The 21,594-nt window shown below is 30.6% G+C and overlaps 2 protein-coding genes across 2 annotated transcripts; one reads left to right on the plus strand and one right to left on the minus strand.

Moving 5' to 3' along the window:
• The first annotated feature begins 5,929 nt into the window (after positions 1-5,929).
• On the plus strand, positions 5,930-7,559 carry LOC100775337 (pathogen-associated molecular patterns-induced protein A70). The gene has a single exon (XM_003544487.5). It carries the CDS (start codon positions 6,205-6,207, stop codon positions 7,159-7,161), a length of 957 nt encoding a protein of 318 aa, XP_003544535.1. The 5' UTR covers positions 5,930-6,204; the 3' UTR covers positions 7,162-7,559.
• Positions 7,560-16,233: 8,674 nt separating this feature from the next.
• SLD1.4 (sphingolipid delta-8 desaturase) lies at positions 16,234-18,275 on the minus strand. Its single transcript, XM_003544488.5, has one exon. It carries the CDS (start codon positions 18,150-18,152, stop codon positions 16,806-16,808), a length of 1,347 nt encoding a protein of 448 aa, XP_003544536.1. The 5' UTR covers positions 18,153-18,275; the 3' UTR covers positions 16,234-16,805.
• Between the last annotated feature and the right edge of the window lie 3,319 nt (positions 18,276-21,594).

The raw sequence follows: 21,594 nt of genomic DNA on the forward strand, positions 1-21,594 counted from the left end.
AAAAGATCTAAAACTGTCGTCTAATCTATCTTGAGAAAAATTGTTATTTATTTTTCTTAAGTGTTACTTCATCATACGATAACTTTGTTATTTTAGAGAAAAAAAAGTTTTAAATTTAATAAAAAAACACAATTTAACCCTATTTCTTGTAATATTTGCCTTTACAAGTAGCTTAGCATGAAAACTTCAATTCATTGAGTGTTAGAAAACTCTTTAGAATAGACTAGGAACCCAATTGAGGAACCGAACCCCTTCTTCAAGTTAATCCGCCTATGTGTGTGACTCTTTTAGAGTTATTTCTCATTGTCATCATTTATTTTCTTAAGCTATAATGATTAAGATTAGTTACTTATTATAATCATTAAATATATCTTATGATAATAAATGATAAGAACTAGAAATAATTCTAAAAGAGTTCTTCTAGAATAAGTGGATTCCTCCTCTCTCTATATATATAGAGAGGGATTTTCTATTTCTATTTATCAATTTAAAATAAATGCTTGAATTTTGTTTTTTAAAAAAAAGTAGGCAACGTAAGTCATGACAACTCTAAACCAACACTACATCCAACCTAAAGTAACGCCAGCCTTATCAAACAAGACAATAACGGCAGTTACAATGTTTGTCTAATTGGTGATACACATTAGATTTATTAAGTTTGATTCGACCAAAATAGTGTTGACGCCAAGTCAATGCCAAATTTTCATTTACACTGGCTTTAGGCCTGTACCAAATAATCTTTTTTAGCGAATAATAATAGTCATCTAAAAGCTCTTTATTGTTGTTACAAATGGAAATAAAAAAGAAACAATATCATAAACATTATCGATAATTTTTTTTTTATTATTATTAGCTTTCTCTATAATTTAATTATTTTTTTCACCGAGGCTTTTTAAATAATAAGTACCTAGATAATACACAAAGGCTAAGATAAGAAAATAAATGAGTTTATGAGTATATATAAAAATACATGAAAAATTATCTATGGATATAAAAAACTAAATGCTTGTCATATATTTGGGTGGCATGGTGGCTTAACCTACTAGGCCACCCTACCTAACCTAGCGAGCCACAGACGTTTGGGACTGGTTAGCCCACTAAGCTATTATTGTTTTTTAAATGTGTTATTACTTTTAGTTCTAGTATTGCTATGATTATAAGAGGGGTGCCTTTTTTTTGGAAGGGTAATGATCAGGTGGTTGAGGACAGAAAAGGGCGAATTAGAGGCACAACATAGAGAAAGAAGCGATTTTATATTGTTCGCACAATTCCTTGCAAGTATAGCATTAGCAAGCGCACAGTGTAGGGGAGTACAAATTAAAGCGATGAAAGCATCTCAAATATTGGATCTCTTAACTCTGTGACTTTAGTCTTGAGTCGTTGTTCCTGTAATGGATCCATGGTTCAAGGTTGTTGAATCTTTGGCTCATTTGTGTTGTGCCTTTACTTGTGGGGCAATTGCTTCACTTCCTAAATTGCTTCCGAAATTATCATTTCGGAAGTAACATAAGAAATGCAAAATGTAGGAAGCAATTCCAAAAGTACAAAAAAAAAAAAAACACCCTACTTGTGGTCGAGTGATTTGGCTTGAGCTTTTTTTATTATTACTGGCAAGCCAACCAATCACTCACAAACAGGGTGGACTAAAACTTTCAAGTTTCAACCCACTAACCGGGGCTTGCCCTAGCCTATTTTTGGCAGGTGAGATGAGCCAAAATAGGTTGAGTTAACCCTTTTGGTCATTAACAAATGTTATTTTTGCACCTATTATTTTTATACTAATGCATGTCCTTTTTAGTTTTTGTAATTTTTTTTTTCAAAACTACCTTGTTTTCATAAACAACTTTCTTGAAGTCAATTTCAACATACCTTTCCACTTGATAGAGTTTCAGGGCTTATAGATTTCAAACCAACAACACAATTATAACAATAGTGTGATGATGCAATATATGAAAACAATTGTATGTTAATTACGTGAATGTTGAATCTTAGATCACATAAAGATCAGTGTGTGGAGCGTTTTAAAAAAAAAAACATTTGGCAAAGCAATCATAGATCTGTAGAAAAAATAATTTTCATTCAAGGTAGGAGTTGTCCAAACCTTGTGCAGAGGGCCATTGTACACGTTGTAGAAGAAGTCAATACTCAGCACTGTTGTCTCATGACATTGGTTTTTAAGCCATTGTTAAAGCTATCTCCAATGGAGATTTCTTTCTAGTTGCTTAAGATGAAGAAACCGTTTCTTGAAAACTTTTATCACGGTAGAGAATCTACGTGACACACTCCGTTCCTTCACCTCAAGATATGTTTCTTATATAAGATATGTTTCTTAGGGAAGTTTTTTTTTTTTTTTATTAAAAATAATTGAATCTCTCAAAAGCTCAATTGAAGAGAGAAATTGGTTATGACTTTTTTTTAAGCGTTGTCTATCAATGGTCATGTCCGCCATTGTTACGTTTGAATTAATTATTTTATTTGAATCATAATTAGGTGGGGGAAAAAATATGAAAATGAGTTTTTTTGAAACTTTTTTATTATTAGAGTAAAATTATATATATATATATATATATATATATATATATATATATATTATGAATGATAAGTCATTATTGGAACCAAAAAAATAATTTCATGTGTTAAGAAATCCACTTGAAAAACTTGCATTAGAAATTCTTAAGGATCATCCACATAAGCGTTTTTACCCTATGTGGCCCTTTTCCAGTCCCATATTTTCTTCCACTTAGAACTAGGATTGCTAGACAGTTTTTCTGCTATTTTCTAAATCTTAACTTTATCTTGTATGAATCTTTAATAGTTTTTATGCATTGTAGAGGCAATTGGTTTTCGAGTCCGTTGAGATTCACTTCCAAAACATATCTTCTGGAAGTATTAAAATTTTGTCACATTCCGAAATCATTTCCAAGTATATTTTTAAATGTATTAAAATTTTAACACTTATAGAAAGTAATTTATAAATTGAGTATATTTTTTAAAAAAAAAATTGTAAAAAAATGCATAAGAGAGGTGCATTGATAAAAAAGGGAGGTGTGACTAACAATTACCTTTGCCACCCTGTCACACTTACAATAAGTTAAAAAAAAAAGGAAAATGAAAAAAATCACAACCTCATTTACTAATGGAGAAATATAAAAAGAATAATAAGGACTAAATGACATTAGCATAGCTACTCATAATACTTCTATTCATGCAAGTCTGGATATTATAATGATCACAAAAATTTAAAGGATGTAAAATATCCTAGTGGATTTTGCTTTAGCAATACTTAAACTATAATATTAGTATAAATAGAAAGTATTAGATTAGGCTTTTGTAACACATAAGTATTTAGTATGATCACTAAAATATGTTCTCTGTTTTTTTTTCCTTCACACTCAATCCCTAAAATACCAACAACTCATTTTGTTTTCCTTCAAAGTGGAAGATAAATACTTATACCTGCATGGTATTCCTACATTGCTTCCTCCAGCCAAGTTCTAGTATTATAATTAGGGTCATGATAATAACCAGTGTCCTAAGAACATTAGTTAAAAAAATTAAAAGAAAAAATATTTATTAAATAAATCATAAAAGAATGTAAAAAAAAAATCATATGTAACATAATTTTTTGCTTTTCAATAAAAATATTTTTACTTCAAATTTTTTAACCAATATCCTTAATTAAGGGTTTTGCAGACCAATACCCTTAGGATATTAGATAAAAAACTAAAAAAAATTATTTATTGTATAAAATATAAGAGAACAATAAAGTACAATTTTACACATTCTAATAAAAAAATATTTCTCTTTTTAATTTCTTAATAAATATCCTAAAAATACTATCTAGCATATGCCAAAACTAAATATAGCAAGGCCATGTTTCATGTTTGACTAGGATGTATGTTACGATAACAAGGTAAGCAAAGTAACATCAAGAAAGGTAGCTAGTATTATACTTGCATTCTAATTTTGTGACAACTAACAGCGCGTTGTAAGCATGGGAGAAAGCAATACACTGACCGACACTAACCTCATACGTAAGTTCATGTGCAAATAAATGTATGAAGAAAATGGCAATTTGGACCAAAATAGACAACGTACTTTTTCTATAATAAAGTTTAAGTGAGTTGAGTTTTAGAAATTTATGAAGATATTATAAAGAATTGAAGATATTAATCCAATTCATTCTACACATGTTAATTAAGTCACCAAATAAGGAATTGCATAATACGGGAAATTAAAGTTGGTTTGTAGATTTGTTTTTGCATTTTAAAAATGGCCAAACTCATATTCAACTTGAGAAGGAGATGTTGATTTTGATCTCACAAGCTGAAAGAAACAAAGTTGTTAATGTGGACAGTAGGCAAAAAGCTTAACGTGCATTTAATCTCAATTTGGTAAGGTCAATCAAAATAGAAATTTCCATAAAAGTATATCATTATGTTGATTGAATGAATAAAAGACGTAAATGAGAGTATATCTACAAACTTTATTTATACAACTTATTTGAAAGGTAGTTAGCAGTAAAAAAAAAAAAACATTTCCAACAATCAAACTAACAAATTTTAATTAACTAAGACAATAACCTAGCTAATTACTTGTGCTTTTAAAATATTTCCGTGAAGAGAGTAATTTGATAAGATCCACCTTTGCTGTATTTTTGTCAAACGATCCGAACTAGTACAAAGTTGTATAGGCAAGAACCCATTGACTTTAATCAAAAGCATTGTGATTGTAATTAATATGAAATAATACGCAAAGGGAAGTAGACCGACATAAATGTCTACGGTCATCATCAAATGAGTTGTATTACCTATATAATATTTTTTTATAAATTATTAATATCTTTAATATACATTTTTCTTTTTTATCTATATCCCTTTTTTATTGCATACAAAATAATACAAAAGTAATCTATAAACAATTTTTTTCATTAAGTAATTATGACCCATGAGTAAGTAAAGAGAGACATGAAAGAATAATTTATTATTTTTAAGTAAATATTAAATTTTTATTTTCATCATCTTCAATGTCCAATCAAATGATTAAATACAAATTATTAATATCTTAAAGTTAAGATTAAATAATTTAAATAATATTTAAATTTAATCTTTGATAAAAATATTTATTAATCAAACTTTAATTATCTTTTTATGCACCTCCCGATCTAGATTAATTAGAATTTGTTTTTCTTTTTTTCTTGATGAGCAGAAGGTTTAAAACCGAAAAATCATGTCAAAGGCCTATTCCATACATAACAATAACAATAGCTTGAAATTGAATTCACGGGTGTCTTTTTTATTGAAGTCAAGGCTGAAATGAATATCCCGAAACCCAACAACAACTGCCTCACGTTGCACAAATCTACCCTCCTATTTTGTCCCTTTGCAGCAGACCCATCATATGCCACCACGTGTTTCTCGAGATGCGAATCTCCCTCCCCCACAATTAAAACTCCAAAATCCACGACCATACCATGCCATTAAACACAAATCCCCTAGATAAGGGTAAAAGGCTATTTTAGTATCCGAAAGTGTATATAGTCTCTCAAAATATAAAACTTCAAAAATAATCTTTGAATGGTAAAATTGTAAATTTGATCTTTTATTTTATCTTTAATTTTGGATTTTGTTTCTTCTATAAAATTATTTATGAATTTTGTTCTCCTAACTCATAATTGGACGTTGACTATTACACAATATTAATCACCACATGTTACGTTTTTATTTAATAACGACTATCACATGTCATGTTTTGATTGATCAATAAAAATAATAATGTATTTCATTTTTCATGAAGTTGACATCCAATCAAACACGTGACGGTCATCGTTCAATAAAAATGTGACAGTAACCATCTACATTAATTTTTGTAATGGTAAGCTGGAGACCAATATTGCGTGATTTAATTAAATATGAGAATACAATTTATAAATAATTTTATTAGAAGACAAAATATGAAATTGATCATAAAATAAAAGACCAAAAATACAATTTTAACTTTTTAAAAATATAATTCATCAATTATCATAGTCTAATTGTAAATTTACACCCAAGTGACCCAACCCAATACTTAGCTAACCATCATAAAAAAAAACCCACAAGTACATACACTACACCACAGAATCAAACAAAACAAAACCCCTTCCCTTCCACATACACTCTTCTCCAATCTCACCCCAAAAAAACTTGCAACAAACCAAAAACCATGCTTGATGAATCAGTCTCATCCACCCCAACATTCTTGGGCAGCCTGTACAGCTGGTTCACCCCCACTGTCTTCTTCCTCCTCCTCCAACTAGTCATTGGCACCATTTTCATCATCTCAAACCTTGCCAACACCCACAAACACCAACAACAAGAACCACAACAAGCACATGACTTTCCACACCACCATCTTCCCAGATCCCCTTCCATGCTCCAAAGACTCAAATCCATCAACTTTTACCCTTCTTCCCCTTTCAGATCCCAAGACCTTCAAAACCCTCATTTTCACAACGCTCATGAAAATGAACAACCTCAACTTGCTAGATCTCCCTCCGTTCTCCAGAGACTCAAATCCATCAACCTCTACAGTTACTTCCCTACCGAACCCTTCACTTCCAAACTCACACCCGACCAGCACGTGCCGGAGAAACCGTACGTGCGAGAACAAAACCAACCGCAACAAGTGGTGGAAACGGACGAGGAAAAAGAAGAGGGTTATGATGACTATGTTGTCGAAGATGACAACAACATCATTATGAGCACGCACAATTACAATTATAACCTCGGAGTCTCCGAAGAGGGTGGTGCTGGTTCTTCCTCGCTGGACGAGATTTACTGCAAGCTGCAGCAGCAGGGGCAAGAGGGTCATTTCGAGCGGACGCACTCCGACACGAAGCCGGCGTCCGGGGAGGTTCCGGTGAAGCTTCCGAGGAAGATGAAGAAGTCGGCGAGCAGCAAGTCGGCGTTCTCGCACTTCAAGGAGGACGACATCGTGGAGACTCGCCGGCCGGCCACCGTGAGGGAGGCCAAGGTAACCGGCGGCGCCGCCGAGGACGACGCCGAGGTGGACGCCAAGGCCGACGACTTCATCAACAAGTTCAAGCAACAGCTGAAGCTCCAGAGGCTGGATTCCATCATCAGGTACAAGGAAATGATTGGCAGAGGGTCTGCTAAGTAAGTACTAGTTATTAACAATTATTATTATTATCATAATACTATTTTTGTTTTACTATGTTATTGATAACAATTATCTACTAGTTTTATGGATGAGTAATCTAATTTTCATTGGATAACTTAATTGGTCACGTCTAGCAGGATTATCCGTTTATTACATTTTAGTGTAATATTTTATTTTTTTGTTAGTTTTTAATTAGGTTTTTTTGTTTCTTTTTTTGTAAAATTAGTGAGCTTTTTTGGGGGGTTGGTTATGTGAAGTAGGGTGCTGAGTGTGGCTTGTTCATTTTCAGCCACTACTTGTGGGATGTTGGGAATTAGTTGTAAGTTGTTGCTTTATGTTGATGACTCCTTAGTCCTTATTGTTTCTATTTCTATATAACATAATATATTCTTGCTCCACTAGATTTGGGTAATGGGGAGTGGGGAAACTTCTTTGACTTGGCTCATTAATTTATTCAAGATCTAGCTCAGATTAACATGGACATGAGGGAGTGACATGTGGGAGTTATATCAAAAGATTCAAAATTAATTTAATTTTAGTTTGTTTGGATTAAGGTGATGATCTAACATTATGTTTGAAATAGTAATTGGCGTAATCTTATAAGTAAATGTTTATATGTTTAATTTTATGTTGAGAAGTTAGTTTTAAGTTTAAAATTGGTTTTTATGTTGAGAAATAGTAATTGGCGTAATCTTATAAGTAAATGATTATATGTTTAATTTTATGTTGAGAAATTAGTTTTTAGTTTAAAATTTGTTTTAACTTTGAAAATACTTGTGTAAATAACACTCACTCAAGGACAAAAATGATCATGATGTGTTGGTAGTCTCATTATCAAACATATAGACCAAGGTTCTTCAAATCCTGTTACGACTATGTTTGGAAATATTATGATGCTAGGGTGGTGAACATATGTTGAGGAAGGAGTTCGTGTGTATTTTTTGAGTTAAACGAACTCCTGGGAAAGTTGAAACTGGTTTCCAATTATGCATTTAGTGTTTTTTTATTATTTTTAGTGAAAATTAAGTAAAATTGAAGTTGGGAAAAAATACTTCATGAAAAATAGCTAAACCACAATGACAGATACTTGTACTTACTATAACTCAAAAAAAAAAAATGCTCTGTACTTGCAACATGCCAACTAAAAAAAATGACACACAAGGAATCATGGGATTTTTTATTTCAAATTTCATTGACAATAGTGTGTTCTTGGCTTCTTGTTATGCTTTGTGTGTACCTATCGATACCTGATGGAGTAATTAGGATAAGAGAAAGTGGAAGGAAAATTCTGATTACCCTTGGTAACTTTCTATGGGAAGAGAGATTTTTTATATTTTTTATGGGAGCGGCAGAGAAAGTGAAAGTAAAAAGTTGGAGTTTTATGAAGGTGAAGAGAGAGAAAGGAAAAAAGTTGTGCCAGTTGGGTTGCACAGACTGAGAAAGCATATTTAATTTACGCCATTAATGGAGTGTTGGGTTGTTTGCTCGTGGGAACGTGGACTGTGAAATCGTGCCTATATTTCGGGCTTAAATGTTGTTTTTCACGTGCCATCTTTTGTGTCTTTTCTCTGGATGTACATTTTATCAATGTTCTGTTACTAGTAATTTTTAAATGATTTCTTTTCAAAGAAAGAAACAAGTATTTTTAAATGATTATGCCGCAAGAGAATTGTCATTGGTTCTTTTTTGGGTTAAATGATTTTGTGTCTTTTTTCTTATTATTTACACATTAATTTTTTTTATATTTTAATTATTTAACCTATAATCTACAAAGGGGAAGTAGAAGACCATGAAAAAATTGCACTGATACTAAGTTAGATCCTAACGTAGCTAAAATCTACACGGGGAAGTAGACAAAATCCTAAATTTGCGCCGTTAGTTGGGGTGGGTAAACGGGTTGGCTTGTTCCGCGTAAAGTCTGTCCACATTAGTAGCGGATGAGGTTAGTCCGTCCTGATGACCCTGTCCTGTGGACCCCACGGGTCAAACGAGTCAGTTCGCGGACCTAATTTTAAAAGAATTTTAATTATAATAAAAAATACAATACAATCAAATTAAGTTCAATACAAATGTAAATAAAATTTCAATAATTAGTCAATTACATCAATAAAATAAATAATATCTTAATAAAAGAAAATTCAAGCAATAAATCTAAAATATGAAATTTAAACATCTCCAATAACAAATGATTCTATATTTGAAGTAGCTTGAGCCTTTTCTATCTCCACATTTAAGAGTACAACAACAATGAATTAGTCCCAACAAAAATAGGATAAAAACAAATTCTAGAGGAAGAAGAGATGTACTTTGCGTGGTGGTGGGTCGAGGTTGTGTCGCTATGGGGTGTCGCGTGACTGCGTAAGTGAGAGTCGTGTTTTGTTTTCCTTGTAAGGGAAGAAGTCACATGACTTGCGCACGTGCGTGACTCCATGATGGAGAAAAACCGTGAGCAGAAAAAGTGTTCTTAGTCTGCTACAATCATAACTGCTGAATATGATGTGAGTTATTTTTTATAATAAAAATATATTGAAATATCTTTAAAAATATTTATTTAACAATTATTTTTAGCTTAAATGATAAGAATTGATATTTTTATTATTTATGACTTGCAGATATGAAAATGATAGATTAAATGAAAAAAAGATCGAAAAAATATAAAAAAGAAAGATTTCTAGCATGTTATTACATATCTTTAAATATTTTATTTTTATCTTTAAATCTTTATCTTATCTAATATATTTCTTTATTTGTTATTTTAAAAGAAAAGTTTAAAGTGAAAAAGAAAAAATCAAACTTAATATAATTGGGTCAGGGTCACACAAATCAAACATAATGTGGGCTACGGGCAACCCGCGAATTTCGTGGGTCAAACCCGCATAGTCCGCGGGTTAAGCAGGGCAGGTTAAAAAATATGACATAATCATGGACCGTTTAAAAAAATTGATTCGTAACCCCTGCAGACCGCAAGTCCTGCGGGCCAGTCCATGAACCTGTACCTATTTACCCACCCCTAATCATTAGAAGAACCCCAGGTAACTTTTGAATATTACTCATGAAATATTAACATTGATAATTACAATAATAATTGTTAGGAATTTTGAATATGAGAAAATAAATTATAGGATAAGATATACTTTTTAATCTTTTATAAATTTAACTATATGCAGGTTGATTTTTTTATCTTTAAAAAATTTAACTTAATCTTTTATATTTTTAAAGTGAATCAAAATAATTTAATGGTCGTTTCCAATTTTGAAAAATGATTTAAATTATTTTTTATTGATTCAAGACATAAAATTTATTTCATTAAATTCATATACATAAAAAATTATATAACTAAATTGATGTTCAAGTTAAAAATGACCATAAATATGATAAAAAAATGTGTGAAAAATTAGTCGAATGAGCAATAAAAAATAAAAAAATTTAATATATATTCTTTTCTGGTTGTTTGACATATATGTTTTAAGTCTTGTGTATCAAAATTGGAAATAATTATTGTGTCGGAATGAATAATTTGACTAACTTTAAATATATAAAGGACTATTTTGATGATTTTAAAAAATATATAAAGAACTGAGTTGAATTTTTAAAAAAATATAGAATTAAATTAAATTTAATAAAAAAATATAAGATTAAAAGTGTAGTTTTGTCCAAGATTATACAATAACGTGTAAACACAACTATTCAATAACAAATTAACATTTATAAACAAGTTTGTCCTTTTTTTACTATTATTTATTTTAATTAATTACTCATATTGTTATTGTACAGAAACTAAATTTTTTAAATTTAATTAGGAATTCAATTTTCATGTAAAGATTCTTTTTATAGGATAAATTAATTAAAAATTATTTTAAATATGATTTTTAAAATAATTATTATAAAAAATAAACTTATTATACATGTGATGAAATGATGGAAACCTTTTATATAGTCGTTTGTCTCATAATTTTAGTTAAATTATGGATATGTATTACACTTTTTATTGTACAATTGTAGTTTTTCTAATCTGTTAGATAGTACCACCTAATGGTATGATAAATGACATAAATCGTGACATGTCGGTGACTTTGTGTTGTGATGTGTCATGAAAAAATGAAAGAAGTTTTCAAAGTGGTCCTAGTTGGTTTCAAACCCCACATCTTAGATTCTAATAAGAACTCTTAACTGTTAAACTAATGATATTTTTTTGGTATGTGTATGAAATTAAAACATATGTAACTTAACAGAGATTAAAATTGCACATATATTTATTATTATTAAATAAAAGTATTTACTATATATATATATATATATATATATATATATATATATATATATATATATATTAAAATATTAATAATATTATCTATAAATTAAAACTAATAATATTATCATTATAAATGATTAGTGCATTAATAGATAAAATAATAATTTAATAAAATTAATTACTAAAAAGATGATATAAATATAAATTTTAGTAATTAAAATATGCAAATAAGATGTTCAACATCACATGGATCTCACGTGCCTCAACATTAATATTATTAATATTAGTTTATACTTCTACACAAATATATTATTAAAATAATAATGCTAATATTATAATATATTTTAGGATTATTGTTTCATTAATATTTTTCTTCACCAAGTATATTAATGACATTTCTTCTTCTCACTCTTTCATCCCAAAGTTCTAATTTTGATATTATCGATGTACTCGGAAATTTTAATAAGCATAAAAAGTTGATAATTAAGTACTTTTATTTACATCTTAGAATTTTAAAAACTCATACATGATTGTTCGGCTATTGCTATATTCACTTTGTTTTTTTTTTTTTTTATATAAGTACACTATCCTTTCCTTTCTTAAAACCAAATTACTTTAAGTAGTTTTTCTTTTCAAACCTTTTTCTCTCCCTTGAACACTTTCTCTATCATAGCAAAATACTAGATTGAATGACCCATATCAATTATATGTTTATCCACTTCAGTTGCTTCACTATTGTACAATTTTCCCTTTATATAAGATTTTTAATGGTCCTAGTGTTTTGCTTGAATTTTTTGATTTTTTTAACACTATCAAAAGTTTTTTCTAGAACACAAACTAGTGTTTCAAAAAGTACTTTTATGAGCAAAACTTTATTTTTCAACATTCTGAAAAATATTTTTTGGAATACAATAATAGTATTCTAGAAAGTACTTTTTGGAATATTAAAAATAAAACATTGTTCTGTGTCCCCTGTTGAGGCCAACATCCTTATTGTTTGGATGGGTTGTGTTCTGTGTCCCCTGTTGAGGCCCAAAAGGGAGAAGAACGGTTGTAGTTAAGGTTCAATGGGGATCTCCTTGCTCTAGTTAAGTTTTTTTAACATAAACAATTATGTTTTAGTAATAAAAATTTAATTTTTAATAAATAATATTTTATAAAAAATATATTACTTCTATGAAAATTATTTAGCTTGGAATATGTATATGGTAAGTTATACTTAAACTATAGTTTTATAATTTTTTAATACTACTATTTTTTTTATACAATCCTACAATTTAATGCATACTATTAAAATAGATATATTAATCAAGAAATCAAGTTGACATAGTCTTATAACATATTATATGTTCTTAATCAAATCAAGCTTAAGTTTTAAAAAATGACTTTATCAAAATTTTGGATTGGATAAAAATAAAGATAAACCTATTTCAACTAATTGTACAAACACCCCCAATATATTATATTAAATGTTCCTTAACCAATGTTTGTAGGACAATGAATTTTCTCATATTATATTTAATCGCTTAAAAATTATTTTAGTAAATCTCTTAAAATAAATATTAAAAAGTTGGTAAATTTTATCTATATGATAATTTATGATTAATTGACAGTAAAAAAAAAGTTTTTCGTACAAAATTTAAATAAATAATTAACTATGTACATACCTGTTTCAAAACAATACCCATATATTGCACGAACTTCTAATAATACTGTTTAGAGGTCAAAAGATAATTTAACATTTTGTGACAATAGATTCATATCATCTAAAATGTTTTTTAAAGTTAAATTTACAATGTTGTGAATCCTAATGTCGTATATTTAGTGGTTGAACGTTGAAATGGCATCAAAACCAATTTCAACTTCCCAAGTCTTGAGAGAGACTACTGAATTGAAGAATCAAATCAAGTCAAGGGCTTTTCACATCAGAAAATTATTATTATTTTTTTTAATAACTTTAACTTTTCTAAAATCTTTGATTTGCCTCCCAACTAATTTATTTGCGTTTTACTACTGCATGGTTATATCTTTTTACTTTCTACGTTTTAAATAATGCATCACATCAGTGAGAAGCAATACATTAATACTTCATTGTTCAGAAAAACAAAACATTTTCACAATGTTCCGGATCTAACTTTCAACCACAGAAATGAAGAAATAATGTCATTCGCATTGATTTTTCCCATGTATGATAATTTATTCAACTTAAAAGTGGATTGATGGTTACCCATGATGTTCCTTCAATCGGATATATAAGTAGTGGCTGTGTGTATGGATTTGAACTTGTGCACAGACCGTTTATATTTCAGTCTAAGCAGATACAGATTAGTTAAAATGTTGGTCTATTTAAATTCAGATTTATTTGGCTCAGTTCGTTGAATATTGTATTTCAAACAAGTTTGGTTAATGAAAAAAATAACATTTTTGAGCACATGAGCTGCCCCAAACTTATAAGGGTAGAAGTTAACGATATGTTCCTGGAAAGTGGGGACGTCGTCCCGTCACATTCACCAACAAAATCATGAGGTTCCGTGAAGTCAAGAAAAAATGTAATGTTCTTGTCCCATACTTGCACCCAAGATGATGAACTTTCCATCTCAACTTTTCCTAACAGGACAAGAATGCAGGTTCTGCCCTAAGGCTTGCTAATTGCTAATGCTATCCAAGATAAGACAAATCACCATAACATGCAGATGGCCCAGCAAAAGAACACAATTGACAATTCACTCTAACCATCAATCAGACTTCAGATTTTAGAGCTGCACAAAAATGTGCACAAATTCTCACCCTAAGTCAGCAGTAGAGTTACTACAAAGGCAATTATCTAAATTCTGAAGTTCAAGACACTAATCTAAAGTCCTTGACAAATGTACAAGACATATTACTCGGCAGCCAACTATCTAGCTGATAACAAACATCATAGAACTTCTAGTTGATCTATAAATCATGGATACCAGCAAACACATTAGGCTACCTTCCTGCACCAGCACAACACATTATTATGTTTATTCAAGCTCATGCAGCGTAAATAAACATAATTGACCATGGCACAAGTCCACTAGCAAGAGTAATCAAGCATTGATCATACAAATCAAATTACAACAACAAAGTTCGAATCTAAATCAATGAACCATAGAACAAAGATACTAAATGCCATGCACTGTTCTAATTTTCCTATCACCCTCACAAAATCTCTCATATTTGATGGCCATTTGATCCATATACCCAAAGAGAAGATTTTTACTTGGGCATGCAAGTTTACAAAATCTTAGTAGCTAATTCTCTAGTTCTGTCACTAGAACCTGGGCATTCTCTAGTTCTCGATGACTATCGTTGACACACTTTGACTATGCCTTAACCTATAATAAAAGAAATTAAGTCTAATCTCTGTTCGTACTTAACCATGGACATGTTCATGCTTGTGTCTTGCAAACAATAAGAATGTCCTATGACCGATTTCATTTACTCATCTGGTTGTAAACTGGACATTTCCACAGCATAGTAATAGTACTTTCATGGAAATATCATAGTATGCTAGTCCATTAAGGATGTAGGAAATATGCCTCCTACTCAACCATCAAAAGTCAGCTAACTATCAATCCATCCATCCATAAAAGGCTAAATTTAACCATCAATAATACAGCACAATGATAGAGACATGTACATGAAAGAAACGAGCAGGAAATGACTGCAAGTAGTCACAACACCACAGATAATAAGTTAACAAAAAGGCACAGGGTTTCTAAGACAATAGGTTACACTTTTCAGTGTTATTACACATGAAAAGTATATTCAGATGTCATGAACCAACTTATCCCCAAAACATAATCTGTAAGATGAAGACACATGAATCATGAAAAGTATATTCAGATGTCATGAACCAACTTATCCCCAAAACATAATCTGTAAGATGAAGACACATGAATGGCTATATATTACAACTTTAAAATGCCCCTTCACTTAAGAGCCCTTTGGGCTAGAAAAATGGATAATGCACAAGTCAACCTACCTTCTCGTTAGAATAATGGGAGCAGCAAGAATTGAACTCTAGACACTTGGTCATAGAGGCTCTAATACCATTGTAAACCTACACAATTTCAAAAGCTTCAAGTTATTAGCAAAGACGCATGAATGATTTTATATTACATCTCTTATATAAGACAAACAAGCCAGTAGGTCCCACTCCACAAGCTTGTTGCCATGTCTCAGCACAAGTTTGTTTCCTAGTTTTTTCATTGGTATTTCCTGTTCTAATTTTCAAAAGTTTGTAAATGAGTACGTACAAAGCTAGCCTTTTTTTTTTCTTTTCCCTTTTAAGTTCAACAAAGCCATGCATTTTGAGTTTGCAAGTTTCAAGAGAACTTAGATTGTGGCAAAGTTGCGAAATCTATGCACCAGATTTAAATGAAAATGCCTCTGCTTTCCTCAAAATATAAGTTCCAAATTCCAAGTTATAAAATATTGGCTGTTTTCTGTCCAGAATCCATACATATATATTCTTAGCTCCACTAACACATAGAAAAATGAAAAAAATTAAAAAAAATTCAATACTATACAAATGCAAATTTGAATTAAGTTGGAGATTCAAAAGTAGTTAGTTTTGAGGGTATATAATTTGCGTGAGAAAATATAGTTAAAGTTTCAAATTGGCATTTCATACCTACTTGCAAGTGCAAATATCAGGTCACCTCCATCCGTAAAGATAAATTGAAAAAAAAGACCTTTTTATAAATAACAAACTTTATTTCATAATAGAAGCTACAATTTGCTACCATCTAGTTGTACAACAACAAAGAGTTATACTAAACTGATTGGAGAACTAAACAAGAAGCAGGAAATGACATTCATCTAGAGAATTTGAAATTAACGTAAGGTACATTTCTTGCTCCAAATGACAATGTATTCAAAGACATAATACAAATGGTTATATAATAATATAGAGACCCTTGGGCTCATAATGAAACTGCCAAAGGCCAAAGCAGGATAAACCGTTCTTACATTCTCAAGCATGAAGTGCTGAGCATTACTAAACCACATATGACAAGTGTCAGTAGTTTCTTTCTTACCCATTTCCAAAAGGAGATTAGCCAATCCCCTGCCAAGACAATGAGTAACCGTTGCAAATCAATTATTCTCTCTTCAAAACCAAGGACACCTACGGGACAAAACTTATATGCAGTTTCTTGGATGCGTTTGGTTTTTTCCTCCAATCAGATTTGAAGTTTTATGTTGGTAATCCACATAATAATGATAGAAAAACTCCAATTCTGATAGGAGAACAACACCAAGAGCACCTATGCAACTATATATAACTTTCATCCCTACCTACCAATGCACCTCCATCAAACCATCAATGACAGCAAAACCACAGGAAGCTCCACTCAAATCCCCTTCATCCATGAGTGTTAACAGCCTCCCAAACCAAGTTCTTGGGAACCGGCTTGGAACCATCTCTTGCCTGCAAAGCAGCATTCCTCAGAGTCTGAATCGTCAGCACATTGGCCTTCCAGAACGACACACAATTATAAGGAAGATTATGCTTCTTGCAAAGATCCTTAACCAATGGCGCAATCTTCCTCAAATGGCACCGTGGCAGCCGGGGAAACAGATGGTGCTCCACCTGAAACTGCAAGCCGCCGTGAAACCAGTCCATCCAAGGAGAGCAGTCCACACCAAGAGTCCCTTTGGTCTGCTTCTCGAACCAATCGCCGCCGCTCGGTGGCCCTAGGTACACCTCCGAGGAGAAATGGTTCAAACAGAACTGCACATGCTGAATACCCGTAACAGAAAAGCTCACAAAAACAAACAAAACCCTCTCCCACCAATTGGGCAAGAAGGAAACCAACAAAGGGTACCAAACCCAGAACGCAAGCAGCCCCAAAAGCTCACTCCATCTGTTCTCCACCTTCCTCTTAGACAATAACAAGAAAAAAGACTGTGCAAACAAGTTAATCCTAGCGAAACACATCACGGGGTAAAAAGTCCAGTGCTGATAACTAACCAAAAACCTAGAGAAGGAATCGAAATTCATCTTTCTTTCATAGAATCTGGAAGTGAGGGAGTTGAAAAAGCTAGAGGAGACGACGAAGAAGGGCAAATGCTGGAGATCGGGGTCGAAGTCGAGGCTGTTGCATGCAATGTGGTGGGCGTTGTGGTTCCACTTCCACCAGCCGATGCTGATTCCGGAGAGGACATTGCCGGAGAGAATCTGGATTGCTCTGTTGAGGCGGGGGTTGAGCATGACATTGTAATGGCCGGAGTCGTGGCCTATCCAGCCGCTCTGAATCCAGAGGAAGCCTACTAATGCTCCGGACAGCACGTGCACGCACGTGCTGTCAGAGAGCAGGACTCCACAGAGGGAGAGAGGGAAAAGGACGAGTATAAGGGAGAGGAGGATGGAAGTGGTGTGGCCCTTGCGGTTGAAGAGGTTGAGAGAGGAGAGGTCGGAGAAGAGCTTGCGGTAGTCGGAGGAGGCGGGGGAGACGGAGTGGTCCGAGAGGAGGTGGGGGGTGGCGAAGGCGGGGAGGAGGAGGGAGGCGGAGTTCGGGGGGTGCAAGGCGAGGAAGGCGTCAGTGGCGTCGGTGCCGGCGAGGCTGAGGAGGGGGAGGGGGCCGCCGGGGTGGCGGTGGAGCCAGGAGGAGACGTCGTAGACCTTGCCGTGGATGGAGATCCAGGCGTCGTGGCGCGTGTTGTGCTTGCGGAGCTCATCGGAGGAAATGTAGGATGTGGGAGGGTCCATTGAGTGAGAATGGAATAGAAGTGGTGAGGTGAGTGGGTGAGTGAGTGAGGGAAAGGGTAGGCTTTATGTAACAACACTTGCTAAGACACACTATCGTCGTGTCCCGGGAAGAAAAGCTCACTTCAAATTGTGCCTTAACTAACCATTTTTATTTTTCAAATTTTTAAATAAGCTAAGTCTTTATCATTATTGTCAGCAATGGTCGATACTGGTGTTAGTTAACAAGAAACATATTCATGTATTACAGGAACATAGAGTTTGATGTGACAGTCATCAATAATACACAAATATTTTTTTAGTTTTAAGATATCTTTTCAGCCTAATGAGTTAGAATGATTCAATTTACCTAAACATTTATAAAAAAAAAAAAATCTTGATCCTATTAATTCCGAAATCGATTTTCTTAATAAAGTTTTTAAATTTAAGTTTTGGGGATAAAAAAATATATTTGAAAGAAAAGATTATATTAGAATGTTTGGTAGGAAAAAAAATATTTTCCAAAAATCATAAATTTAGAAACCTAATTTTTCATGTATTATATATATATATATATATTTTTAAAAAATAATATTCTTTGGAAATGATGTTTCATGGAAAAGTTTCTTAACCAATTTTTCAGGAAAACTTTTCCATAGGAAGAGAAGAATTTTATTTTCCTAAGTTTTTTTTTATAGTAAAACATCATGGTATTTTTTTTATTAAAAGATATAATATGTTAAATAATTAAAATAATCAATAAAAATATGCATAATTTTTTAATTATTAGAAAATTTATCTAAAGATTCAAAATCATCAATCAAATAAATTTTATTTATTCTTAATAAATATGAGAATCAAGTTAAAATATTTTTTTTCCAAATAAATTGAATTAGCCAGTGGGCAATTAATGAGTAACTTGTCCCAAACATTTACGGAAAATATAAAATAATTGAGTGGAAGATTCATGTTTTATGTACTCCTATCCTCTTAGGAATCTTCCTCCCTTACTCCTTCTGTTTTATTTCTTTTTTTAACGTTTTAGCAAGATTTTTTTATTGTGATTTTTTATGATATTAATTAAGCATTAATTTTTTTCTCTATTGTAATCTTACATATTTATTGTGGAATCGGAAAACAAAAAAAAATATGAATGTAAGAAAATCTAATTAGATTAATGCTTATATAAGAAAAGGAATATATTAAAAAGTGTTAAAATATTAAAGTCAAACAAAATAGAGGAAAATAGATATATTTAATACCTTAAAAATGAAAAATGCCTTCAATATTTATCATATAAAGAAAGTAAAAAACAATAATATAAAACCTTTTTTCCTACAAAAGAATAAATACAAAGATGTTATATAACGATTTAAATTTATTATTGCTTACAATGGAGAGGAGTGGCATCTCTAATTTTTATTATATTTGAGTTCAAAAGGAATGATTTGTATATTTTCTTTTATATTTTATTACTTAGGGAAAATATAAAGAAAATTTCACAAAAAGTTTTATGCTTTTAGTTTTTTTAACGTATATCTTTTTTTAATAATTAAATATGAATGTTTCTTTCAGTAAAATTCAAAATGTAATTTATGACATTGTGAGAGACTAATCCTTTATTCAAATTTTCATTGTGTTGTAATAGCAATACACAATTATTAGCTTTATATATAAAGTAATTATTGTTTATTATAATTATGTATTATTTTATATTATTTGAGTTATATTGTATCAAAATTAAATAATTACACGTACATATCAAAATGATTATTTTTATGGATTTTAAAAATATAATTTTAATGTATATTAATATGATACTAAATCATCATTTTATGTTTAATGATAATGTTTGCCTTTTTTCAAAAAAAAGTATGATATTAAATCATTTTATATCAATATAAAATTCTTTAGATATAATTTATACAATAAAATATTTGAATTTGAGGATATATTTTTAAAAAACTGTCAAATAAGAATATCACTACAATCATGTGATTATTCATCCTGCTTTCAAATAAAAGAAAAAGAAAAAGAAAAGTTTGATTCATCCCATCCCATGTGTCCTTTGAAAGCGAAAAGAAGAGTGATTATTACCCAATCAAAAGAAAACTTGTGGCACAGAGCGATTTGAAAACGACACGTTTGGCAGAGTGGGGCTCTCTGCGTGTAACAAAAAGATTCTTTTCTCGTAAAGCTAGCAAACTCAGCCAGCCACAATCAATCCAACACGAAAAATTATCAGTGTTTTAAACTTTAAAAAGTTTAAACAAAGTTCTGTATTTTGATCCAAAATGAATATAACTGATAATATATACTCATTTTATGAGAAAGAATTTGACTTTACGAGAAAAAAATATGAGTTTGATTTTTTTTTTTGTTTGGAAGAGATGAATAAATAAAATAAAATAAAATAATAATTTAAAAAAAATTAAATTTATTAAATAAAAAAAATAATATTAATATTACATTTAAAGTGAAACTTACTAAAAATATTAATAAAAAAATCAATATCATATTAAAAAGCTAAAATAATACTTATTTAATTACATTTAGGCTTCTAACTTTCATTCTCTTTCTTCTCCTTTTGGTACCAAGAAGATAACCTCATAACTCCTGCACACTAGTTGGTCATTGTGTTACTTGCTCATTCTCTCTTGTTATTCCGATAATATTGCAAGATATTAATAATCATAAATAATAAATTTATTTAATTTTTTTTCTAGTATTATTTTTAGACATTTTTATATGACACTATTTGTTTTAAACATTATATTATTTCTAAATTTTTTTAGTATTATATTTTAAGATAATGATAATGATACTTGTTTTTTGCAATGGTTTTTAAGAATATTTCTTTTGGTATTACATTGTTTCAATCATTATATTGTTTATATTATGTATTCTATTATTTTAGCATTATACTTCAAAATATTTTAATCATTATACTGATCAACATAATAAGAATATGATGTTTGTCAAAATGTATATTATTTTTCTTTTATTTTAAATTTGATTGATAATAGAATATACAACATAAAAAATAAATAAAATAAAACTAAAAAAGCTTAATTATCAATTTAGTTTTTTTAATTATTTTAAAATATTCAATTGTGTCCCTTTATTTTTAGACACTTTAATCAGGTCCTTTAATTTTAAAAAAATACTTCAATCCATTCATTTCGTCCAATTTGGAGATGACATCATTAGATTTTGCAAATTTTAGTGATTTTTGTTCACAAACAATGACAGTTAAAAACCCATGTCTGATAACGGATTAAATTAAGAAAATATTTTTTCAAAACAATTTTAGCACCACGTTGATTTAAGGGATTGATTGTATAGTAATTGTAATAGATTTTAAATGATAAAAAATGGTGGAGGATTTTTTTTCCCTTTTTCAAAAGTAAAATAGTTTGACAGTTTTTTTTTTTACATTACCATTAAATCACAAATTATCACTATT

Source organism: Glycine max, chromosome 14 (assembly GCF_000004515.6).
Source record: "Glycine max cultivar Williams 82 chromosome 14, Glycine_max_v4.0, whole genome shotgun sequence".
Classification (NCBI taxonomy): Eukaryota; Viridiplantae; Streptophyta; class Magnoliopsida; order Fabales; family Fabaceae; genus Glycine; species Glycine max.

Excerpts from the sequence above, each read along its gene's own strand:
- LOC100775337 (XM_003544487.5), top strand. The coding sequence starts at position 6,205 with ATGCTTGATGAATCAGTCTCATCCACCCCAACATTCTTGGGCAGCCTG.
- SLD1.4 (XM_003544488.5), bottom strand. The coding sequence starts at position 18,152 with ATGGACCCTCCCACATCCTACATTTCCTCCGATGAGCTCCGCAAGCAC.